At 40.3% G+C, this 26,980-nt stretch overlaps 1 protein-coding gene across 1 annotated transcript in view; it reads right to left on the bottom strand.

The window, feature by feature from the left end:
- Positions 1 to 24,024, bottom strand: part of LOC144608381 (serine/threonine-protein kinase N2-like) — a 39,715-nt gene extending 15,691 nt beyond the window's left edge. The window contains exons 1-15 of the mRNA XM_078426089.1: positions 24,004 to 24,024; positions 21,936 to 22,236; positions 18,779 to 18,933; positions 17,759 to 17,888; positions 15,325 to 15,464; positions 13,397 to 13,604; positions 12,659 to 12,841; positions 12,281 to 12,390; positions 9,229 to 9,372; positions 8,828 to 8,903; positions 8,290 to 8,443; positions 6,051 to 6,162; positions 4,738 to 4,823; positions 3,892 to 3,958; positions 641 to 732 (exon numbers count right to left, since the gene is read on the bottom strand). Coding sequence (XP_078282215.1) covers positions 641 to 732; positions 3,892 to 3,958; positions 4,738 to 4,823; positions 6,051 to 6,162; positions 8,290 to 8,443; positions 8,828 to 8,903; positions 9,229 to 9,372; positions 12,281 to 12,390; positions 12,659 to 12,841; positions 13,397 to 13,604; positions 15,325 to 15,464; positions 17,759 to 17,888; positions 18,779 to 18,933; positions 21,936 to 22,236; positions 24,004 to 24,024 — 1,979 coding nt within the window. The remainder of the gene's footprint in view (positions 1 to 640; positions 733 to 3,891; positions 3,959 to 4,737; positions 4,824 to 6,050; positions 6,163 to 8,289; positions 8,444 to 8,827; positions 8,904 to 9,228; positions 9,373 to 12,280; positions 12,391 to 12,658; positions 12,842 to 13,396; positions 13,605 to 15,324; positions 15,465 to 17,758; positions 17,889 to 18,778; positions 18,934 to 21,935; positions 22,237 to 24,003) is intronic.
- Positions 24,025 to 26,980: the final 2,956 nt, after the last annotated feature.

Raw genomic sequence — 26,980 nt, 5'->3', positions numbered from 1 at the left:
CACAATATCAAATGAAAAAGAATGGGGGGGGGGGGGGGGTTAAAGTAAATGTTAAAATAACTAAAAGGCAAGGGGGAACAAAACACATTTTCCTGTCAGAGGATAAAGGTATGGATGTGTCGAGAAGGAATTTCAAAACAAGAATTAATTTAGTCACCAGTCAGAGGATAAAGGTATGGAATTCATTGCCCAAGTGGGTGGCAGGGGCAGAAGCTCATCACATTTATGCAATATTTGGATACCCAACTTCACTTGGTCTCAAGTGGATGTTTCCAAAACCCTCATCTGACCATTTATCACCTCAAGACTTAGCCTTTCCAGAAGTCCTGGCTGCCTCTTCCATGTGATTCTTTAAACTCAAGTTGTAAAAACTTATTAAAACTGGTGACTAAATTAATTCTTGTTTCTTGTTTTGAAATTCCTTGACGACACATTTTCCTCCAAATCGTCTCTAGACCTATCTGCATTTTCAAATTTTGGTCTTGTGCATTTACAGTTATAATTCGTCCAGCCATGCCTTCAGCTATCAAAACCTTAATTTAAAAGTTTCAACCAAGCCTTTGAAGATTTATTCTAACGTACAACTCTAATCATTTTAACATCCTGGGTACAATTTATAGCAAGGGTAGCAAACACTCACCTGTCTACTTCATCTCGAAACACTATACTTCCCTTCTTCAAAGCTTTAATAGCAAACACTTTTTTTGTCAACTTATATTCTGCAAGAAGCACCTGGAAAAGAGCAAACTGTTAGGGAAAAGCACTACTACCAATAGCAACAAATTTCTGAAACGTCCCCATATCCCCAGTTGTGCCAAAGGATTCCATGGAAGTCAAAGACCATATTTCTTATAACGGCTAAATTCTACATCCAAATTTCTTCGGGGGACACAAGTTGTCCCAATCCAAGGATACCAGGCTATTTGTAGAGTTTCAAAATGAAGACTTACTCTCCTTCCATGCACCAAACACCACTGACAGCTGAGCAAAAAAACAATTTCTGATCCACGTAGCTCAGCTGGTCTGGGACATATTCATTTTAGTTACATGGTAGAAAAACCCATCCTAAAGCAAAAGATTTTAAAAGTCTTGGGTTCAGTATCACAGACCATTACACCTCCAAGTATGTTAAATGTTTCTATTATCTTAAATAAATGCAGCAAGTCTTGAGGATGAACAGAGAATCCTTGAGTGCTCAGTTTATTGGATAGATATTGCACCACCAAATGGCTCATTTAATTTCAGAAGGCAGAAGAATAAGCTTTAAAATGCCATTTAGGCTATAAATTACTATAAGAATCATAATTAGATAAATAGAGTAGGTTATAATTGAATTTTACTGCTTGGGGTTGTTACATTTAAACAATAAATCTTCACCTTCAATACGTAACATAAAATTGAACCTTGAAATTATCCCTCAGTTCTCATGCCAGTATCACAGTAAAGGAAAAAATAGCTGTTTTTTTTGGAAGGGGTTGGGATGGTGTGGTGGATTGGGAAGAAAGAAGTGTCCTGGCCAAGATCTGTTTGTGTCATTTCTCCTATTAGTTTAGACAGCTCAAAACCAGGTCCTTTTGGCTCACCAAGTCCAGAGCATCCAGAGGAAACCCAGCTGGCTACAGGGAGAACATGCAATCTGTACACACAGCACCCGAGATCAGGGGCAAACCCAGGTCTGTGGCACTGAGGCCGCAGCTCTACCAGCTGTGCCACCAAGCTGGCCTACATAATGAGCAGCTGGCTTGTCCGACTCAGAAAGATTCCTCATGTCAGTTTAATATCAGGTGTGAGGAGACAGATAAATTAGAATTTGAGAGAAGGACATGTATCAAACATAAAAATCCTGAAGAAGTGCTTTTAGGTGGTTAAATAAGATAGTTGGGAATGCATAAAGATAGCAGCGAGAAGAAAAGTTCTACCTCTGATTTAGAAGAGAACAAAGACTTTATCCAAGTCAGGCATTACTGAAATGGGATATTTGTGAATCGTGTTGATTCGTATCTTGCTGCAGAGATAGATTTAGACATTTTCACACAAACAATTCTTATTATGACAATATTCACAGTACTAATTGTAGATGGGCTATTGCATGCTAGCCAATCGTAGTGTTTGTTAGTAGTAGTCCCGCCTAGTATGTGCTTTATAATATTAAGAACTCGCCTACATCAGGCAGTAGATGTAGCAGCTCAGAGCTGTAATGTACTGCAGGTCCTATGATGTAAGTGCTTCAATAAAATGATGCGTTGTATCTTAGCGTGTACTTAAGCACTTTATTACACTAATCAAAAAGTTAGATTAAAAAATCAAGCATCATTCAGTTAATCTTAAAATTTCTCTTCGGATTGATGTGTTTAGGTTATGAATGTGTAAAAGTTACACAGGTATTGATCATCTCACGCAAGTGCTACAAATCATCATACCAGCAGATTCAGGACAGTACTGATAAAATTAAGGTCCTGAAGTGACTGGTCTTAGATTTTTTTAAAGTTCTATACCAAACTCATAACAGCAAACACAGAACCTGATTGGCCCTAATACCATTTCAGGGATACTGACCAACATGCACACAACATATTCCAGGAAGAAAAAAAAATGCATCAGCCAACATAAAGTTCCAGATAGTTTAAAAACTAATACAACTGATATTTCCTGAACAAAGTCCTTTAAAAAAACATTTTGGCCTATTAAATTACCTAGGGATTAACAAAATAAACTGATGGAAGAGCTCAGTCAGTCAAGCATCATCTGTGGAGTCAAAGGGATGGTTGAGGTTCCTGATGCAGGGTTTTGACATGAAAAATCAACTATCCTTTTGCCTCCAAAGATGCTGCTTGACCCACTGAGATCTTCCAACAGTTTATCCTTGGCCCCAGATTCTAGCTTCTGAAATCTCTTGCATCTCTATTTTCAAGATAAACTACTAACAAAAGTGGCAAAGACACCTGACATCGGTGCAATGAAAATCTACTTTGATACATCTCAGAATTAATCAATTGGTAGCGATGGATAGTGTGTGGTAGCAGGATTCGCAGATACTTGTAGAATCTGACAGGGACCGCGAGGAGAACACTTATGCAGATGATCTGTGTATTACAACCCAAAGTGCTGACTTCCAGGAGGCAGAAGCTACTGTGTGAGGCTTTGGTCAACCTGTCCTCGTACTACAAAGAAAATCACCCGAGAGCCAATCCATCTAAAACCCAAGTCTGCGCCTTCCACTTGAACCAGTATGCAAATTGAAGATCGTAAGGAAGATCAAGAGTCAGATTGGAGCACTGTGACAGTCCAGTCTATCTCAGTGCAACTCTTGATCGATCTCTGACCTACAAAGCACATATAACCAAGCTTAAAGGAAAAGTCAGTTCCAGAAATGCTCTTCTTAGCAAGTTGAGTACCTCACAATGGGGAGCAAATTCTAAAACCATTCGATCAACAGCTCTGGCTCTGTTTCTCCACTGCCGAATATGACTGCGCAGTATGGGAGCGCTCAGCTCATGTAAGGAAGATCGATCCTGTGCTAAACACAAGCTGTCGCTGCATCAGTGGATGCAAGACTGACATTTACCTACTCTCTGGCATTGCACCTTCTGGAATCAGAAGAGCTGTAGCCAGTCAAAAAGAACACCTCAGACAATCAGAGGATGAAAGACACCCCCCTACATGACCACCCTTTGCTACCTCAGCGTTTGAAATCACGCAGAATAACTCAGCGGGACAGGCAGCATCACTGGATAGAAGTAATACGAGATGTTTCAGGTCGAGACCCTTCCTCAGACTGTCTAAATTATTACATCTGCTTTGCAACCAGCAGATGCAACTTGTAGTAACTAACGTTAAGATACTGAACAATTCTGTTCCCAAAAGATAGAAAATTGCAAATATACCCCATACCTTTCCAAAATGACCCTGTCCAAGCAAGGTCAAACAGTAGAAATCTTCAATGTGCAAGGTCTGTTGTCTGCAAAATAATAATAGATTATTTTAGCAAGGACCAAATAACATCAATAATAAACTGCTGGATAATTTAACAGGATTTTTTGGAACTGCAGGCAAGCCAGTTCTCTTCAAAAAGAAAAGATGTAAAACAAAATACCAAGGTTATCACTCCTGTATGTTTCTTTCTTCAATAGTGAAGCAGCTTGGAGGTACCTATTATCAAAGCTCATATGAAGTAGTTTTTTTAGTTCCGTTTATTATTGTCCATGTACAGAGGTACAGTGAAAAGCTTTTTTGTTGCGTGCCATTTATTCACAAAATGCTGGAGTAACTCAGCAGGTCAGGCAGCATCTCGGGAGAGAAGGAATGGGTGATGTTTCGGGTTGAGACCCTTCTTCAGACTGATGTCAGGGGGGCGGGACAAAGGAAGGATATAGGTGGAGACAGGAAGATAGAGGGAGATCTGGGAAAGTGGAGGGGAAGGGAGGGACAGAGGAACTATCTAAAGTTGTGAAAGTCGATGTTCATACCACTGGGCTGCAAACTGCCCAGGCGAAATAGGAGGTTGGGGGAGGGATAAAAAGGGCAGAGGAGGAGGAAATCAATGCAAACAAAGATCAGCACTTTAAAGTTATGGAAGTAACACAAATATAAAGGAGACAATCGACAGTTGGTCAAACAAAAAATCCAAACACAAATTAATTCAGTCAAAGATAACAAAATCTCAACAATTGTGCCAAAGTGGATTTCGATATAACAAGCTGTCTAGTTTATCAATGTTTCATACATTAGGGCCCTTACCTGGGCGGATACCAAGCTTTATTTGATACATCGGGAAACTGGTTAATCTGTTGAGTTATCATATCTGTGTCATTTTCAACTGCATCCTAGTTATTATAAAAACAAAGAAAATTGTGCTTTACTTTTCTTGATATTCTGTCAAACAGACAAGTATATTGTAGTTAAATAATTATTGCAATTAAATATTTAAAAGTACAGGTAGTTTATTTACTTCCTGACCTACGTGGGCTCAAATTAATAACACCTCACACAAAATTCTCAAACAAAATCTAATTATGGTCTTGCCCACCTCCAGCCCCTACAATTCACAGGCATCTGTACTCTGCCATCTCCAGCCTTGAATATCCAAGACCTCAAATCACTCCACCCTTGATTGCCGTACTTTCAGCTGGTAAAGCCTTGCATGTTGGGATTCACTCTATAAAGTTATGCTTTTCATTCCTTCTTTAAAAGAGTAGTGTTCCTTGAAATTTACAGAATTGACCAAGCTTTTTTGTTCTAATATCTTGTGCAGCTTTCCAATAATTTTTGTTTGATAATGCTGTAAACTGGGGATGTTTTTTCTCTATCTAAATTGAAGTATTTGCTGTAGCTGACAGGGCTTTCTCCATCGCTGCTCCCACACTCTGGAACTCACTACCCCAAACCGTCAGAGGCTCCTCCTCACTCACCTCATTCAAAACATCACTGAAGTCTCACCTGTTCAGCACTGCCTTCAATCACTGACCGTCACCTCACCTTCTTTTTCCTTTTCTGTTCGTTTACTTATTTATCTATTTATTTTATTTTCTATGTTTTAGTAAACCCTGTAAAGCGTCTTTGAGTGTTTAGAAAAGCGCTATATAAATGTAATGCATTATTATTATTATTATTAGTGATTTTAAGTCTGATTTCCCCCGAAACATCCCAAGGTACTTCATTAATAATATACTTTGAAGCATAATCCCTTACATTAACTTAATCGTTTGCACTCAAAGAAGTGAAATGACCTGTTGGTATATGTATTTAGCTGCGATATTTAGAAAGGCACCTGCTCCTCATCATCTACCCAATTTCTCACAAGTTAATGGGTTACTGCAATTAAAATGTTCTACTTAAATCCTATGCTTATTTCAAATTATACAATTTCAAAACATTTTCTACTATTTTAAAGCATTTTCTGGACACATATTCTGCTCTGTGCACCCCCCCCCCCCCCACCCCACCCCACCCCACCCCCCCCCCCCACCCCCATCCCTCCTTCAACACCACAAAGTAAAATCATACCATTCTTACTTTATAAGTCATTCATACTCGTAGCTTTGTCCTCTCACCTGATTGTCAGCCAATAAAAGCATCCTTTCTTCTGAGGCACAATTTATAAAAAGCCGAGTTGGCTTGGGAGGAAGCTCGGGGCTGAAGTTTAAGTTGACAGGTGTAAAGTCCCTATGTAATGTGCACAGAATTAATAATTCAGACATAAAATACCAAAATAACAAAAACATTACTTTTTGGGGGGCCTGGAGAGTGTTTTTATAACATGTTATTACTTTTGTTCAAAGTTTTTCCATAGGATCCCTTTCATTATTATGAGCAATGCATTCAAATATCACCCCTGCCCTCGGGGAATCAGGATAACAATTATAGAAAGGTTATCACAATAGTGTTTAATGTATCGTTACAATTTGGGCATCACAGTAGCATAGCTGGTGGAGCTGCTGCCTCACAGCACCGGAGATCTGGGTTCGATCATGACTTTGGTGCAGTCTGTGTGATGTTTGCAAGTTCTCTTGGGTTTCCTCCATGCATTTTGGTTTCCTCCCACATCCCAAAGACATGTAGGTTAACTGTAAATTGCCGCAAATGTGAAGGGAGTGGATAGGTGGGATAGCTTACAATTAGTGTGATGGGTTCAAACACCATTAGTTTAGATTGCCAAGTTTGCTGAAGATATGAAATTAGGTGAAAGAGCATATTGTGATAAGGACAGTGATTCTGCAACAGGATATAGAGTCATTGGATAAAAGCTTGGCAAATGTCATTTAACATGGGGAAGTGAGGTCACGCACTTTGGTAAGAATCAGAAAGATCGGCGTCTAAAATAGAGAGATGTTCAGAGGTGTCCATGTATTTTTGTATACAAATACCCAAAGTTAGCAGGCAGGTCAAACATCAAACATAATTTGGGTAGCAAACATAATTTTGGCCTTTAGTGCAAATGGTTTAGTTTAAGAATAGGAAGGTTTTTTTCATAATTGTGATAGCGAGGCCACATCTAACATACTGTGTTGTTTAGGTTCCTTTGCACCAAAAAGGCTGCAGTGAAGGCAGTCCAAAGGAGATTCCCCAGTCTAATTTTTGGGAGAAGAGGATTGTCTTATAGACAATAGGTGCAGGAGGCCGCCATTCGGCCCATCGAGCCAGCACCACCATTCAACGTAATCATGGCTGATCATTCTCAATCAGTACCCTGTTCCTGCCTTCTCCCCATACCCCCTGACTCCACTATCCTCAAGAGCTCTATCTAGCTCTCTCTTGAATGCATTGAGAATTGGCCTCCACTGCCTTCCGAGGTAGAGAATTCCACAGATTCACAACTCTCTGACTGAAAAAGTTTTTCCTCATCTCAGTTCTAAATGGCCTACCCCTTATTCTTAAACTGTGGCCCTTTGTTCTGGACTCCACCAACATTGGGAACATGTTTCCTGCTTCTAACGTGTCCAACCCCTTAATAATCTTATACGCTTCGATAAGATCTCCTCTCATCCTTCTAAATTCCAGTGTATACAAGCCTAGTCGTTCCAGTCTTTCAACATATGACAGTCCCGCCATTCCGGGAATTAACCTAGTAAACCTACGCTGCACGTCTTTTCCCGAGAGGCTAGACAGTTTTGGGTCCTTGGAGGTTGAGAATGAGAGATGATCTTATTCAAGCACAAAATCCAAAGGGGGCTTGATAGAATAGATGTTGAGAAATTTTCACTAGTAAGATAGCCACAAGACTTAGCTACAAAAAAAAATCATTCAAATCAGTGGGTTAAAAAAATGTTAATCAGCAGTATTAACAGATCCTCAGGTGAATTTCTGGAATTATCTGCTCCAGAGGATGAAGGCCAAATTATTAGATATGTTAATGGTGGATAAATAATTAAAAGATCAAGGATTAAGGTTGAGGGAACAAGGAGGATTGGGGTCAGCATAGATCAGCCATGATCATATTGAATGGAAGGGAAGACTTGAGTGGCCTTGATGGGCTACGCTTGCTATTTATTTTTCCTTTCTCAGAGTGTCGCATGCTAACGACTGTGCTCGTCTTCTTTAGTTCCTCTAGAACCATCTATTTTCTGTTACGTCTACTTTTGCCTGATCATCCCATTCATCATTCAATCAAATCCTGTCTTCCAACCTGTTACTTGCTCATAATCTTTCCTTGCCTCTGTACTTAAAAATCAGATGAAACCTTTCTCCAAGATAGGATCATTGCCTCATATACATTAGCTCATTTTCCAAACACTTCCCACCACATATGCAAACGACCTTCCGAATACTTTGAGAGTGCCTTGTGCAACTTGCCTTGATTCTGGTGACATGCTGCTGAAACTGTGATTATCTGGAGGTTGCGGTGGACTTGTTGTTGTGGTGCTACAAGGAGGCAGCATATTCATCATTAGACGCCCCCAAGTGGCAATATTGATGTTCATCTGTGATGCTCGAAGAAAGTTTCTTCCTGTGAAAAGGCAAGTTCTTCAGTGAAAACCTTCTGAAAATATGTACCAAAAATGCTTCAACTAGCACCAAAACAACCACTACTTCCTCAGGTAGAAACCCTTCTTCAGAAGAAGGGTCGCGATCCAAAACGTCACCCAATCCTTCTTTCCCGGGATGCTCCCTGACCCGCTGAGTTACTCCAGCATTTTGTATCTACCTTCAATTTAAACCAGCATCTGCAGTTCTTTCCTACTACTTCCTCAGGTTCTTTTCCCTTCAATGCACTAGATTCCTATAATTGGCCATCAGAAATGATCCACAATAAGCTATTCAAGGTTAAAAAAAATCTTATTCGGTATTTAAACATTACTATTCTACATAGAAAATATTTGATGGTACCCACCTTTCTCTTTGGGGAAGATTCGATTCTGACGTCGTAGCTTTGGGCATCGATCAATGGCAGGATTACAGAAGGTCACCTAAAGCGTTCCACACATAGTTGAGCATTTTACATAGCTTTTTATTCATGTTGCAAAACAGTACTTACGTACACAAAAAAAAATTAACATGACTCTTTTAGGTTTCAAAGAACATATTTTCAGAGCGCATGTCAGAATTGGATAAACTACAGATTCCAATCTCATCTCATCCATTTTAACCTGTTGAACCAGCTCGTTGTGTGCGAGAAAAATTCTTGATCTCCCCAGCCTGCTCCCACATATCCCTCACTGCAACATAAATTGGTTCACCCATAATAGCAGCGCACACAATGCAGTCTACAAGCTATAGAAAGAACAAACTTGCCTCTGCACAAAGTATCCCCTGTGGCTCCAAACACACAGTCAATACATGGCACTGATTGTCCAGAAAGTCTTCAAGTCGCAAGAACTTTACTGCACAGAGTTCTCGCCAATCACGCCAGTAAACAGCAATCTGCAACTCCCGATTCTACATGGTAGGAAATTTAAACATAAGCGTTTCACATTGCACCAACATTTTCAGTGTTAAACATTTTACCACCAAAAAAAACTTAGAGGTTGCACGGAATGAAACAAAATGGACATAACCATTATTTGTCAGCCAACCAGGCAAGTTGCAGGTTTACTTAACAGTTAATGAATTTGGTTAGTTTTTAAAACATTCTTTAGTTGTTACTTTATTGCAGCACTAGTCTTCATTAAAAAAAATTAAAACATGTTGGTCTCCCATAGCACTGCACAGAATAACAATGACCACATCAGAAGCACTTCAGTGTTTTGGGATGTCCTATACAAATGCAAAAGCATATATTCAAAGTGTTCATACTTCCCTGGTAGCATTCTGCATTATTTTAATATTGTCTTAGTTTCATTCACAAAATGCTGGAGTAACTCAGCAGGTCAGGCAGCATCTCGGGAGAGAAGGAATGGTGACGTTTCGGGTCGAGACCCTTCTTCAGACTAAATCGATTTGTACCAGCATCTGCAGTTATTTTCTTATACTATTGTCTTAGATAGTCCCTGGATAACAGACTTCTCTAGTTTTATGGATTCTGACCAAGTGCATTAATGTGGGAACCATAGACACTTTCATAAATGAGACAGATGACATCAATGAATAGGGCAGCACGGTGGCGCAGCGGTAGAGTTGCTGCCTTACAGCGAATGCAGCGCCGCCAGAGACTCAGGTTCGATCCTGACTACGGGCACCGTCTGTACGGAGTTTGTACCTTCTCCCCGTGAACTGCGTGAGTTTTCTCCGAGATCTTCGTTTTCCTCCCACACTCCAAAGACGTACAGGTTCGTAGGTTAATTGACTGGGTAAATGTAAATTAGTGTGTGTAGGATAGCGTTAATGTGCGGGGATCGCTGGGCGGCGCGGACTCGGTGGGCCGAAGGGCCTGTTTCCGCGCTGTATCTCTAAATCTAAATCTTAAATCTAAATGAGTAGCTTGGGAGATGGTTTTCTTCTTACTATTCATATGCAGGACCTCTGTGGTCCCAATGCATAAAGTTAAGGTTCTCGATACTATCCCATATGGTTCACTCTCCATTGAGTAGACATGGCACAGAGATTTCCAAGAGCTAATGGGGATGTTGCAGGTTTTCCCCAAAGAATCTTGGAGCACATCCGTAAATCTTTTATTCTGGATGGCTGGTAATTACTTCCCATAACAGAACATGGAATAGTGTGTGTTTTAAGGCGTACAAATGCATGACCAACCAAGTATAACTGGGGCATCAATGCTGGGGGAGTAGGCTTGGAAGATAGTGACATTGGTTTACCGATACTTCTTTTGACTTCAAAGCATTTTGCACAGGTAGTGTTGAACAGATATTGTTCCAGTGTCTTGGCTTGCCTGCTTAATGTACAATGTAGTAAACAACAGTTAAGCTATTCCTCAACATAATCATGGCACATGATAGTGCAGCTGCATTTTTTTTTAAAAAATGTAGGTTGGGAATTTAGTTTTGCCATTTATTACAACACTGGAGGTATGGTTACCAGAGAGATTTTTGCACATGTTCCAACTCATGAAATAAATTGAACCAAGATAGTCTGTAAAAACAGAACACATTTGGATTGGATAGGTATATGGATAGGAGGGGATTGGAGGGTTATGGTCTGAGTGCAGGTAGATGAGACTAGGTCAGGGAGAATGGTCGGCGTGGACTGGTAGGGCCGGACAGGCCTGTTTCCATGCTGTAGTTGTTATATGTTATATGTTATTTGTTACTTGGAAACAGCCTACACTGTTATGTTTTATTGCTGCCTCACATCATATCTTTTTGTGAATCACAATTTCAAATGGGAAGTCTGGTGGTATTTCTACAACTACAAACTCTATGTTACATGCTTCTTTCTATCATTTATTATTCAAGCTGTCAATATGAAAGAATAATCCATTAATTTCCTCTACTGTCCTTTCAGAATAACATTTATTTTCCACCTCTTAAAAGCTAATGTTTTTATTAAATGTAGCAGAGTGATTTATATGCAACAAATCTTCCATCAAGAACAAATTCTCTCATACATTTAATAGACATCTTAAATGTCTACATTATTTACCCTCTACCAGTGGAAAAGGGTTGTCAACATTAATGCAAAGTACAGCACAGCAACAGGCCTTCGGCACACAATGTACATGCTGAACATGACATCAAGCTAAACTAATCGATACCCCTCCATTCCTTGCAAATCCATTTGCCCATCTATAAGACTCTTCAACTCCACCGTCATATGGTGGACTCCACCACCACCACCACCCCTGACAACCACCAGTCTGTATAAAAATCTTGCCCCTGTGGCGGATCGGGCCACTCCTTGGGGCACATTTCCTTTAAACTTTGCCGATTCATCTTAAAGTTATGTCCTCTAGTCTTTGAGATTTTTATCCTATTAAAAAGGTTATGACTGTCTATCAATGCCCCTCAATTTTATATTCTTCTATCAGGTCACCCCTCAACCTCCACACACCAAGGAAAACAATCCAAATCTGTTCAACTGCTCCTTGTCGCTAATACTCTCTTGCCTTTCTGCATTCTGGCAAAACATTCTGTTTGTCTCAAGACCCATTACATGAACAAAAGTCACCCACTCTTGAATCAATTTTCTACATGACTACTCTTTCCCTATTAAGAAACAATCTTGTTTTCTTTAGGCTACTTCATTCTTTATAACTGCATTATTACCCCAGTCATTTTGGAGCACTTCTGTACTGGAAATCCTTTCTAAATTATTGTATTGCAATGGTAGTCTAACATTGGCTTGCAAAAGTTTACCAGTTTTAGATCGCTACTCAAAAACCAAGAATCCCAAAATCAAAATTTCAATCATGCTGGCTTAGAGGTGAACTGCCATTAACAATAATATATACCCTGTTGAGTTCAATGCTGAAGATCTGATCCCATGCTTGATTCTTCACTGAACGCCAGTGTGTTTGTCCTACGATTTGATTGTCCAATTTCAGAATAGCACTCACTTCAGCTGAAGTAAAAAAAAAATAATTAAATGTTAATTCAATCTCCAAATATTTTCTGCTGCTTCAAGTGCCATTCCTCCACTAAATACAGTATTGGAAAGAGGTACATGCTCGGATAGTGCACCAAATCACCCATCAGCATGCCAAAGGCAGGCTGGCAAGTGTGGGGGTCAATTTACTTATCTGCAATCTGCAGAGCATAGATACACCCAAGAAGCACAAATTCTACAAGCACCGCTCCCCAAAATATAAAATGCACAACCAAATACTCACTACTTGGCTCTTCCGATTTTAAATATCGACTTGATGCATGACGGCCATGAACATTCATCCCTGTCCGTGCCTTGACAGATGACAGAGGTGTTTCAGGACTAGAGGAAGCACTTCCCGGCCAAAAACAAACTGGGACATTGTCAAGAAGTTGCTGGCACCTTATTAATTTCACTTCTAATATCCCTGTGGAATTAAATTAGGCAATTTAAGTTTTTAAATGATTTTGTCATCAACATATTACACCATTGGGGAGTTATTGAACATAACCCACAGGCATTGTCACCTTGGCATCAGTCATAGCGATGTTGCTCTGGAAAAGCAGAGAAAAATCAGATGCATTCCCATCAGGGTTAGGTGAGAGGGAAATTAAACTATGATCTCAATTTCTCATTACACAGCAATTGCCAACAAGATGTATTAACAAAGGCTTACAATCCCATTAGATTCAGATTCATTTATTGTTACATGCCAAGATGCAATTAAATTCTTAGGTCACATGAGGCTGTGTAACCAGTATACATACAGTAGTGATAAATACAACTAATGCAAGACAGCAAAATGGTGCAGAATTGTATGTGGTGCAATCTGAAATAGTGCAAATAAAAATAAAAATGTAACAGTGGAATAACCAAATGAGGTAGAGTTAAGAATAAAGGTATGTGACAGCACCTCCAGGAAGGGGGGTGTGCAACAGCATTTTATTTGGTCATTTGGGAATGTGGAAATAAGAGCCTCTACCTGTGAGTGCCGCCGATTTAATAAAAGCCATGGAGAGATATGAAGCACCAACATGTGTTAATGCCACTGAGGGTGAATTCACCATTTTCAGCTCTTCTTTGATAACTTCCTGAACAGGATGATCATTAGGGAGCTCCTTTAGGCGGCACTCCAGTGACATGCGAAGCAGGTTCATTCTCTGGGCTGACTCCCGAAATTGTGATTGAGCCTAGTGTGAAAACAAAACAACTTTAAGAAAAAAAGGCACATTGTAAAAATTTTAGAGCCATTTCATTTTGTTTACAAGTAGACTCCAGCTTTTTGTGTCTATACTCAATTTATTCTTTGTCCCTTCAAAAGGGAAAGGTACACAGAGGCACAATTCTACTTGCAGATATCTGGGCCCAACACCAGTGTGCCTGTTCAAGCATTGGAAGTGGTTGTTGCCTCTTGCTGGCTGAGTGCATATGGCAGTTCATTACATTTTATGGGAACCAAATTTCATTCTTAAGAGGATAACATGGTCCATGCTTTTTGGGGAGATGTTTTAAAAAGAGCAAGAAGTAGCAAAAGATTTGAAAAGGAAGCTGTCTAAAAGACTACCTAGAAAGTCAAGTGTGCTAATAATTTAATTGTAATGTGATTGAGAGAGAAAAATGGCAAGTCTGTATCAGAGGATAAAAAATACACAGGCAGTGTATTTGTATACAAGCCTATTTGTATACAAGTGTATTTGTATATATGAAGTCACAGAAATTCATATCATATCACATATTGCATGTAGGGAGGTCTTCAGAGTTAAGCAAAATATGCACCTTTGTTTCAAACTCCCATGTTTGTAACTGTTCAGTAGAAGTGACCAGCACCCACCTTACTAAACATTGCAAACTCAATGAATGGCTCATGAAGGGACATTGGTATAAAGCGAAAATAAAGAGATTTAATGCAAGTCAATACATTTTGAAACTTAGCCATTTGGAAGAACTTCTGTAGTTAATGACAGAAATGACCGTTGCAGCTGACATGGGTACAAGTTGAAACTGAAGCATAAACAAGTGAAAAAAGTCTAAATGCAACAAAATCTGAGATTTAGCAGCACAGAGATACCAACTTTAACCTATTACAAGGGGCTGTGTATACCTAATCAGGCAGATAAAAGATCTTCCAGCATTTCACAGCAATCTTTAACAACCATTTGCCAAAAGATTTGTATGAGCTTTAAAAATAACGAAATTAACACTTCACCATATAAAGCAAACTAGTTTCAATTCAAAAGTTGAAAACTTTAAAGGTTGATTTTTTTAAACAAATGGATGATCAGTAAAAAGGGTTATTTTTTGAAAAAAAATAGTAAAGACTTTAAACTTATCAGTGCGATTCCATATCATCTGTATTTTGGACTGATTACTACTAGCGTTTGTTTGTTCTTTAGGCGCTGTGCACAAGGAAGCCAGCCAGCAGTCGCTTGTCCTTTTTTTTTCCACTTTTAATTTCAAGTTTTTGCGTACCTTGTGTGTTGTGACTGTTGGCAGACCAATTTCTCTCCGGGGATGAATAAAGTTTATTGTATCGTACCATTGAAAACATACATTATGCAAAGGAGGAAACAATTCCTTCTTTCAACCCCCGCCCCCCCAAAGCTATCTTCAATTGCTCCCATGCATCATTCCCACAGCACCTTCCCAGGGGATGCTCAGTTAATGCAATTCTTGCAGTTTCCCCAGGGAATTTTCTTACATTTTCACATAAACTTAGTTAATTGCAATCATTGCTCCCCAAGATACATTCCAACCTTTTAGTTTGTGTTAAACAACTTTAAGACATAATTGTAACTTAAAAAATTCCCACCATTTTTAATAAACTTGTTCAAAAAATGGAAAACGTCCAATAAAAAATACAGATTAATTCAGCACAACTGGTGCAATTGTTCAAGAACAATATAACTGTACCTCTGCCAGTACTCTCCTGTCTTGATCCTTCCTTCCATCCAGAAATTTCACTGCATTTTTTGCACCATCTGCTATTGCAGACTCAACACGGAGGTGATGTCTCAGTTCTTCAATTCGCAGCTCCAGAGGGCTGATGGTCCCTTGATTGAACCCAGAACAAGTAGAAAATCATGCAATATCAGTTTAACATGTGGCTTAATAAAGCAAAATCCAACTGATATTTGCCCGAGATGTCAACCCACAGCAAAATCACTTTAAACTTTTGGGGAAAATGTGCATGTCCCTATTTTCTGGTTAGTGCCAGTGAGGTTCCTTCTTCAATTGTTGTAGTCCTTCTGGTGTAGGTACTTCCACATTACCACTGGAGAGGGTTCTTTTAGGATTTATAGTCAATGACATTGAAGGAACAACCTTGCTTTTTGTTGACATTTGATTTTAGAGGAAACATACCTAGAGACTAGAGGGGCAAAGATGAGAAGGGCAAAGTTTAAATTAGAGTGATCAAAAAGGGTGACGAGAGCAGAGCTGTAGGCGTTTTTATGGATTTCAGCAAGGCATGTGTCAAGGTTCCACATGGTAGGCTGTTCTAGAAGGTTATATCACGCAAGATCCAAGGAGAACACTGGATAGAAAATTAGCTTTATGGAAAGAACCAGAGGGTAATGGTGGAAGGTTGTTTTTTGGACCGGAAGCCTGTGACTAGTGGCGTGCCTCAGGGTTCAGTGCTGTTTGGCATCTATTCAATGATTTGGATGAGAATGTACAAGGCATGATTAATAAGTTTGCAGATGACACTAAAGTGGGTGGTATTGTGGATAGCAAAGACATAGTTAAAAATTGCAGCAGGATCTTGATCGGTTGAACAGGTGGATTGAGGACTGGTTGATGGAGTTTAATATAGAGAAGTTCTAGGTGTTACATTTTGGGAAGTCTAACTAGGGCAGGATCTACACAATGAGTGACAGGATTCTGGAAAGTGTTATGGAGCAAAAGGATCTAAGAGTGCAGGTACATAATTCCTTGAAAGTAGCATCACAGGTAGATAGGGTGGTCAAGAAGGCTTTCAGCACATTGACCTTCATTAGTCAGAGTACCGAGTATAGAAGTTGGGAGGTTATGTTATAGCTGTAAAAAACATTGGGAAGGCCACATTTAGAGTATTATATTCAGTTTCAGTCATCCAGTTATAGGAATGAGGTTGTTAAGCTGGAAGGGGTGCAGAGAAGATTTATGAGGATGTTGCCAGGACTCAAACTATGGGGAGAGGTTGAGTAGGCTTGGACTTTATTCCTTGGAGTACAAGAGGATGAAGGATAATTTTATAGAGGTGTACAAGATCATGACAGGAATTGGTCGGGTAAATGCAACCAGACTAAGGGAATCAAGAAACAGAGGGCACAGGTTTAAGGCGAGAGGGAAAAGATTTAATAGGAACCAAAGTGGAATGTTTAAAAAATATTCACACACAAAAGGTGGTATGTATATGGAACGGGCTGCCAGAGGGGGTAGTTGGACAGTTGGACAGGAATATGGATAAGGTAGGTATCGAAGAGTATGGGCCAAACACAGGCAGGTGTTTATAGAAAAGATGTACACTAGTCTATAGCGTAGATGGCTTGGGCAAGTTGGGCCAATAGGCCTGTTTTCACACTGTATGACTCTTGGACTCTTATGGTGGTTGATGCCAGTGGTGGTGAAGGTATATACGATTGTGGCATTTAAGCAGCTTTTATATAGGCACATGGATATGCAGGGAATGGGAGGATATGGATCACAAGCAGGCAGATGAGATTTGTTTATCTTGGCATCATGTTTGGCACAGGTATTGTGGGTGAAGAGCCTGTTCCTGTCCTGTTTGATGTTTTATGTTCATGCAGGCAGTGGAACTCCATGTTGTACCAATAGCATGATGCAATCATCGCAAAAAATATCCTAAATTATTTTGGATGACTAGCATCCTCATACAAAGAACTACCTGCAAGAAATACAATTTGTACTTTGCACTGTTGCCACATATTAAGGCATAGGAGACTAGTTTAGTTTATTGTCATGTGTACTGAGCTACAGTGGCAAGCTTTTGTTGGGTAATAGTATGTGTTTGGCACAGAATACATAGCTCTTTAAATTTCTACTTTACCACTATACTGTTAGAAAAGTAAATAGCAAAACTATGAGTCGATAGTCTCCTCTATTTCACGGACACAATAAATGATTAACACAGACTGAAGAAATAGTAGAACATGGCACAACAGCATGAACTTGCAGTTTCAGCACTCTGAGCCAGATGCTCATCAACCAAAACAGTTTTAACAAGCGCAAGGCACAGGGACAAAATGGAACACATTTTGTATCCCCACAAAATTTGCAAATAGATGTTTGAAATTGCATGAAATAGTTACATTTTCTAACATGCAGTTCCAGTTTCTGTACCAACCTAGACCTTCACTGACATCCTCAGGTGTTCCATTTGTGCGAGTTACTTTGATGATCTGCATTCTAATTATATCAATCTTTATCTTGCTGTCCTGCAACATCTGCTGTGCTGTTGCTAACATTTTACGATCCTGACAACAAACACAGAATAAAATTGTTCTTAAGCATGTCATGCTTAGATGAAGCACTTCCTGTTATCATTAAAATACCAGACCACATTGGCAAATGTGTTTTGCCTGTTGTAGTTGCATTTAAGTGGGAACAAAAAAAAAAGGTGCTGCCAGTGAACCCCAGTAACAAGTAGGGGAACACTTACTACACCAATAAGATCATGGATTACTGCTGTGCAGAGATAGCATACATTTTTCCCCTCAGAAAATGAATGAGAAAAAATGAGCCACAGAATCTGCTTCTCTTAGCAAGGCTAGAAAAAGATTTTACTCAGAAACGTTTTAGCTGGACTACCTCTTAGTGTGAAATACTGCAGTCTAATGGCTAAATCACTAAGAGGGGTGGGGGTGGGAGGAGGATTGATAGAAGGCAATTCCCCAGCGAAGAAGCATTTTTAAAAAGTTACCGCTGGCTAACAAACCATCTCCGAACCAAAAACAAAATACATTTTAAGTTTATCAAAAGTCAGAACTACAATTTTGCAACATTAGATTAAAATATAATTTCTCAAGCAAGAAGACCTTTGCCAATTTCATTGCCATCAAAACTGTGTCTTTTTCCATTTTAGTAAAACTATTTTGCATTCTATCACTCAAAAGCCTCAATTTATAATAAGCATTCTGTCTTCTACATTAACTCTGAATTAATGACATTCATTGTCAAACAAACCCTCTGGATCTACCTTCCTGTTAAAAAAAAAAATTCCTCAAAGTAATTAAAAGTAATTCCCAGGAGTGTCTCAATTAACAAATCTATAGCTGCAATGTGAAACATTATCTAATGTACTCTCCTAAATTTGGAATCGTCTTCAAATACCTCAGACAGTTAAATTTGTGTGCAGTGGGTTTACCTTTGATGATCCATTTGAATACATTAGGATCATGTTTTCTGCTCCTTGTTTTACCTTCAACTCAATATTTAGCTGTCTCTTTAGAGCTGTGATTCTATTGTTCAGAGGCGATAAACACTGCTGCCAGCAACAGGAGTCTGGAGATAATTCACTATCTGTGGAAATTAAATGTTAGTTTGGGGTACTTCATTTATTCACCATAAAATCATGCCCACAACAGACATTCACAATTAAAAGGAAGGAAAGACCATATTGTAGACCTTGTTGAAGTCTCATCCAGAATAAAAATAGTTGCATCAAACAAGTGATTTTTGTTTTAAGATTACAAAGTTTTATAAAACATTACAATTTTAAATCTTACTAACTTTTCAACAAGACACTGAATCATCAAAATTGCCTGCATACTGCAGAAGTTCAAATCCTGACAAAGATCCCACCAGGTTAAAAGAGGACTCGCCTGAACAATATCCTAAAAAGATGCCGTTTACTTTAGCTCACTGCACTTCACTGTACTAAATGTTTAAAATGTACACTGTACAAAGTGTTTTCAGAAGCTTCTCAGACAAGATGCAAAGCAAGATCCTCCTTCCAGTTAAAAAACATTCAGCTTATGAAGTCTCAGCATAAGTTGTCAGGTGTATCAGTTAATTAGATATACCACATTTACCATAGTTGCGTGCAAAATTTAAGGTTTATTATACTGTCAACCCGACTCAAATCAACTAACAAATCACAGCACTTCAATGCACAACATTGAAAAATCAAATGAAAATCTAAGCTAAACAGCAACATTAGTTTTTCAAAATTCTCAACAACTTCATTAAGTTTGTTCCTGAATTGCATTACTGCAATTGTGCTTGGATTACAATGTAGGTCATAAATTACTTTAATGTCCTGCAGCAAAGTATTATAGCAAGTGATCTGAGCAATATACTACTCAATAGACAATAGACAATAGAAAATAGGTGCAGGAGAAGGCCATTCGGCCCTTCGAGCCAGCACCGCCATTCAATGTGATCATGGCTGATCATTCTCAATCAGTACCCCGTTCCTGCCTTCTCCCCATACCCCCTGCCTCCACTATCCTTAAGAGCTCTATCTAGCTCTCTCTTGAATGTATTCAGAGAATTGGCCTCCACTGCCCTCTGAGGCAGAGAATTCCACAGATTCACAACTCTAACTAAAAAAGTTTTTCCTCATCTCTGTTCTAAATGGCCTACCCCTTATTCTTAAACTGTGGCCCCTGGTTCTGGACCCCCCCCCCCCAACATTGGGAACATGTTTCCTGCCTCTAACGTGTCCAATCCCTTAATAATTTTATACGTTTCGATAAGATCCCCTCTCATCCTTCTAAATTCCAGTGTATACAAACCTAGTCGCTCCAGTCTTTCAACATATGACAGTCCCGCCATTCCGGGAATTAACCTAGTAAACCTACGCTGCACGCCCTCAATAGCAAGAATATCCTTCCTCAAATTTGGAGACCAGAACTGCACACAGTACTCCAGGTGCGGTCTCACTAGGGCCCTGTACAACTGCAGAAGGACCTCTTTGCTCCTATACTCAACTCCTCTTGTTATGAAGGCCAACATTCCATTGGCTTTCTTCACTGCCTGCTGTACCTGCATGCTTCCTTTCAGTGACTGATGCACTAAGACACCCAGATCACGTTGTACGTCCCCTTTTCCTAACTTGACACCATTCAGATAATAATCTGCCTTCCTATTCTTATCACCAAAGTGGATAACCTCACACTTATCTACATTAAACTGCATTTGCTATGCATCCGCCCACTCACACAACCTGTCCAAGTCACCCTACAACCTCATAGCATCTTCCTCACAGTTCACACTGCCACCTAGCTTTGTATCATCTGCAAATTTGCTAATGGTACTTTTAATCCCTTCATCCAAGTCATTGATGTATATTGTAAATAGCTGCGGTCCCAACACCGAGCCTTGCGGTACCCCACTAGTCACTGCCTGCCATTCTGAAAGGGACCCATTTATCCCCACTCTTTGCTTTCTGTCCGTCAACCAACTTTCTATCCATGTCAGTACCCTACCTCCAATACTCAGTTATTCTAAGACGTCTAGCCACCTTTGTACCAACATTATCCCAATATTTAGATTGCCTTTATGTTCTCTGTTGAATCAAACAAGTTATGCACCCACATCTTTGCAGATTAATGCGAGGTGGCATGAAGTATGCACTTCATATTGTTTTACATGGCATCTGCAGCTCCTTGTGTCTCCCTGTGTAGATGGTGCCTGACCTGTTAAGTTACTTCAGCACTTTGTGTTTTACACTTTGCATAGAGTTTACATTATGGCAGAAGGCCTAAGATAATAAAATTCTTTAAATTGTTCATAATTATAATGGGTTATTTGGCCCTCCCATAAGATAGTCTAATTACAAATAACTACCGCAAATTCCGGAGGACATGCTGTGCCTGTACACAAATCAATTTAGAGAAATAAAATGCATTTCTTAAAAATCCCCTACATCTATTTACTAACTGTTCCCTTTCCACATGAATGAGACCTGCTCTTTGCAAACAGTACACAATATAGAGAAACCTGCAACCCATCACAAGGCTTGCAGAGAAAAGCTTGCCTTCTGGCAGAACTAAGATACAATATCATAACACTTCAGTACAAAGGACATGTGTGGAGTGGGCATACACATCGAGAAAGAATAAGGTTGACAAGTTTTAATGAAGTACAAGGGGCGGCTCAGAGTATAAATTACAACAGATCGGTGAGAGAACTTCACCACATAGCAAGAAAACAAGGATCTCAGCTGAATACCCCAAAGATCCAATAATGCATTATTATTAAAAGCTCCATGATTATTTTTGTATAAAACAGTATGTTTTTGTGCCTTATTATGTAACCAACTACTGCAACCCCACCAACTACCCAGCCAAGATCACAACTCAACTACATTTACATCTTACACTACAAAGAGGGACAGGCACATGGAACCACCAAGTCAGCCAAACTCAAGATCAACAACTGAGCATATGACAAAATGTATTCAACTGACAGTGGAACTGCTTATGAAAAAAATACAATTTTTAAAAGGAATTAATCATTATTTTGAGCAATGATATTCCTACAGATTCCAGAAAAGGATGTCCAAGACCTGCACTCACCTCTCAGATTGCCCCTTTCCATGACAACAATTTGTGCATTCAGCTCCTGAAGTTCCCAATGCAGGCGTTCCAGTTTTTGATTCGAGCTCTTTAGAATGTTTTCTACATGTGCCAGATTTTTTTTATTTGTCATTACCTTGCGCAAGTTCTCTGTTCCTTCTTTGATTTTAAGTTCCTTTTGTATTTCACGCCGAATCAAACCTTGTACTTCTTCCAGTTTTTGCTGCATGTTGGGATCTAAGAAGTCAGCTCCTTGTGTCAGGTCTAATCTTTGGCTCACCAACAGCTGAGACACATTATTCTAAATGAAATGAACAGTTGTGTATTTTCAGTGATATTGCAAATTAAATTGCCACTCAATGAAGATAGCATAAAAGGGTTCTACTGAAAGTAGCATTGTATTATCCGTTCCGTTGCACTACGCCTAAATTGTGATCAACTCCTTACACAATGCTAATAACAACTTCTGACTCAGAAGCAAACTTACCACTCACTAAACCAGATTAATTTCAATTTAGTAATAAAACACCCCCCAAAAAATTCTGATTACAAAGAAGGATCCCAATCCAAAACATCACCTGCACATTCCCTTCACAGAAGCTGCCCGACCTGTTGAGTTTCTCCAGCACTTTGCAGATGCTGGAATTCCAAGCAAAAAAACAGTCTCTTGTGTCTTCATCAGTTCAGTAATTATGGAGTAATGTTTTAAGGTGTTATCCTTTGTGATAGAGTGTAAATAAGTGTTACTTTGCTAAAACAGCAAGTTACATCCACAGGTTGACAACAATATAAACATAAGTGTTTGTTAGATATGACACCATTGGCATACCTCCAGGATAGTTAGTGGAGCCATCAATAGACTTTGCTTCCAAGCGATAAAACGAGTTATTAAGGCAGATGACCAAAATGTTCCTTCCAATTAGGTAGAATTTAAGAATAGAAAAAGGAGGTAAGAGTTGTATAGGGAGGAAATCCTAGCATTTAGACACCAGCAGCTGAAAGTATACCAACCAAAAGTGTCCCAATTAAATAATGTGATGATTAAGATGCCAGAATAGATGCATAGCAGATATCATGGATTGTTGCAAGTCCACAGGAGGGCAGGGTTGCATAATGTTAGCTCAATTTTATTCTACCTGATCTCCTAAGCATTTTCCATTTATAAAGTTGCCCAAATCTGATTTTATTTGACTAAACTCATCGGGTGATTGCGCTGAACAGTACACCTTGTCTATGCCAACCAAGTTGACACATTGATTGGGCTGGTGCCATTTGCCTGCATCTGGGCCATTGCCCTTCCTTTCTAACAAGTATGAACATAGGTTTCTTCAATTTTAGGTGATTACAACCCCCCCCCCCCCCCAAACCCTCTTTCCCCCCCCCCCCCCAACCTATTTCCCCCACTCCCCAAGGTCCCATTCCTTCTCTCCAGAGATGCTGCCTGTCCCGCTGAGTTACTCCAGCAATTTGTGTCTACCTCCAATCCTGTGACTCACTCCTTTTCATTTATGGCTTTCGTTCAACCATCTGCCTATCTGTCCCCCATATTCCACCTATATCTAGTAGAAACAAGAAATTGCTGATGCTGGTTTACAAAGTAAAAATACAAAGTGTTGGAACAACTCGACAGGCCAGGCAGTATCTCTGGAGAGGTCAGTCTGAGGACGGGTCCCGAGCCGAAACGTCACCCATCAATGTTCTCCAGAGATGCTGCCTGATCCACCGAGTTACTCCACCACTTTGCGTCCTTTCTATCTACATCTGTCCAAAAGTCATAATTGTATGGTTCAGAGCAGACCAGGCTCTATGTTGACCTATCCTTTTCACGCCTTACATGTCTGTACCCTTCCGTATCTCTGGTCTCCCTCTCTCCCGACTCTCAGTCTGAAAGGGTCTCGACCTCGAAATGTCACCCATTCCTTTTCTCCAGAGATGAGGCCTGTCCCGGTGATTTACTCCAGCATTTTATGTCTAACTTCGGGAAGGAGATACCCGTCCCCGCTTCAAGAGAGTTATCTGCCAGTCCCCGAGACCACGGTTTACCGTCGCCACCGCGACCGTTCCTGACCTGTTGGCTATCACCCGCCATCGTGCCTCGGATACTGTCAGTTATCCGGCTGCTTCTTACGTATTTTTTTTTTTCCCCCTTTCCAAGCCTTTACTATTTACATACCGCCTAACGGCTTTTAAAAAAACTTTTAAACCCCGTGCACGCGAACCGCCCCCTCAAGTCCCGCCCTAAATTAAAGCGCGGGCTGCTCGTTTCGTGCGCTCATTGGACAATGTAGTGTCAGTCATCTCAGCCGCGACCCAATTGGGTACGAAGGGCGGGGTGAAGCGTGGATGGGGTGATTGAGCTCGTCAGTCTGGTGTGATTCATTAACGGCTCAGGTGGTGCGGCTGACACCGTTGGAATGGCTAGAAGGTATTTTCTTTTAAAACTGAGGATAACTATCTCCCATCAGGCAAAAGGGTACAGAAGTATGGAAACACACCACAAGATTCGGGGACGGTTTCTTCCCAGCTGTTATCAGTCAACTGAATCATCCTACCACATCCAGAGAGCAGTGCTGAACTACTATACCTCTTTGATGACCCTCGGACTATCCTTGATCGGACTTTGCTGGCTTTACCTTGCACTGAACGTTATTCCCTTATACACTGTAAATGAATAGATTGTAATCATGTATTGTCTTTTTGCTGACTGGTTAGTATGCAACAATAGCTTTTAGAGTCATAGAGTGATACACACCGGCAAACATGTTCCAGCTGCACTAGTCCCACCTGCCTGCGTTTGGTCCATATCCCTGCAAACCTGTCCTATCCATGAACCTGTCTAACTGCTTCTTAAAGGTTGGGATAGTCCCAGCCTCAACTACCTCCTCTGGCAGCTTGTTCCATACACCCACCACCCTTTGCTTTTCACTGTACCTTGGTACACGTGACAATAAACTAAACTAAAGAGTAACTGAGACCCAAATGGCATTTAACAAACAAAAACAACATTTGTTTAAATTATATAATGTTAAAAAATCAGAAAAAGCTGGAAGGCACTTGAGGGTCAGGCATTGCCCATGAAAAGAAAAACAGTCAACATTTCAGATCAAGGACTTCATCAGAACTGAAAAAAAAATGAAGGGGAAAGGGGTTGTAAGTCGCAAATAGGGCTAAGGGTGGAGGGAACAGGAGGAATATTTGTGGCAGGAAGCGAACCAAAACATCCACCAAATCAGTCTGCCAAAGTAGACTGGTCTCAAGTACTTAAAAAAAAATGGTTGGAAAAAGAGGAGATACATTGAAACAGTAAAGTACAGTATTTCTGTAGAGTGAAAAGAAGACAATAGTAGTTACTGAACTTAATCAGTATTAAGTCCCAAGGGCAGTGGTGCACGTGCGTTCTTGCTTTATCTAGAAAGGCTGATTAAGTCCCTTGGTAGCAGGAAGGGAAGAGCTTTTGTGTCCCAAAATTGCATGGGCAAGTGCTATAAGAAGGGGAAATTGAGTACTAATCCCTAAGCCCTAAGAGCTAAATCTAACTCTCTCTTGAAAACATGCAGTGAATTGGCCTCCACTGCCTTCTGTGGCAGAGAATTCCACAGATTCACAACTCTCTGGATGAAAAGGTTTTTCCTCATCTCAGTCCTAATGGCCTACCCCTTATTCTTAAACTGACCCCTGGTTCTGGACTCCCCCAACATCGGGAACATTTTTCCTACATCTACCCTGTCCAATCCTCTAAGAATTTTATATGTTTCTATAAGACCCCCTCTCAACCTTCTAAATCCCAGTGAATGCAAACCCAGTCGACCCATTCTTTCATCACACATCAGTCCCGCCATTCCGGGAATTAACCTGGTGAACCTACGCTGCACTCTCTCAATAGCAATAATGTCCTTCCTCAAATTAGGAGACCAAAATTGCATACAATACTCCAGGTGCAGTCTCACCAGCGCCCTGTACAACTGCAGTTGGACCTCCTTGCTCCTCTACTCAAATCCTCTCGCAATGAAGGCCAACATGCCATTGGCTTTCTTCACTGCCTGCTGTACCTGCGTGCTTACTTTCAATGATGGATGTACCAGCACACCCAGGTCTCGTTGCACCTCCCCTTCTCCTAATCTGACACCATTCAGATAATAATCTGCCTTCCTGTTCTTGCCACCAAAGTGGATAACCTCACATTTATTCACATTATACTGCATCTGCCATGCTTCTGCCCACTCATCTAACCTATCTGAGTCATCCTGCAGCCTCATAGCATCCTCCTCGCAGCGCACACGGCCACCCAGCTTTGTGTCATTTGCAAACTTAGAGATGTTATATCTAATTTCCTCGTCTAAATCGTTAATATATATTGTAAACAACTGGGGTCCCAGCACTGTGCCTTGCGGCACCTCACTGGTCACTGCCTGCCATTCTGAAAAGAACCTGTTAATTCCTACTCTTTGCTTCCTGTCTGCCACCCAGTTCTCTGTCCATGTCAATACCCTACCCCCAATACCATGTGCTCCTATTTTGCACACTTGTCTTGTGTGGGACCTTGTCAAAGGCTTTTTGAAACTCCAGATACATCACATCCACTGGCTCTCCCTTATCAATTCTACTTGTTACATCCTCAAAAAATTCCAGAAGTTTAGTTAAGCATGATTTCCCCTTCATAAATCCATGCTGACTTTGACCAATCCTGTCACTGCTTTCCAAATGCTCTTTTATAACTTCTTTAATAATTGATTCAAGCATCTTCCCCATTACTGATGTAAGGTTAACTGGTCTATAATTCCCCATTTTCTTTCTCCCTCCTTTCTTAAAAAGTGAAGTTACATTGGCTACCCTCCAGTCAACAGGAACTGATCCAGAGTCGAGAGAACATTGGAAAATGATCACCAATGCATCCATGATTTCTCGGGCCACCTACTTGAATATTCTGGGATGCAGACCATCTGGCCCTGGGGATTTATCTGCCTTCAGTCCCAACAGTTTACCTAACACCATTTTCTGACTAATGTGGATCCCCTTCAGTTCCTCCCTCCCACTAGATCCTCGGT

Source organism: Rhinoraja longicauda, chromosome 31, assembly GCF_053455715.1.
Source record: "Rhinoraja longicauda isolate Sanriku21f chromosome 31, sRhiLon1.1, whole genome shotgun sequence".
Lineage (NCBI taxonomy): Eukaryota > Metazoa > Chordata > Chondrichthyes > Rajiformes > Arhynchobatidae > Rhinoraja > Rhinoraja longicauda.
The sequence above is the reverse complement of the archived record's forward strand: the minus strand, read 5'-3'. Positions and strand labels throughout refer to the sequence as shown.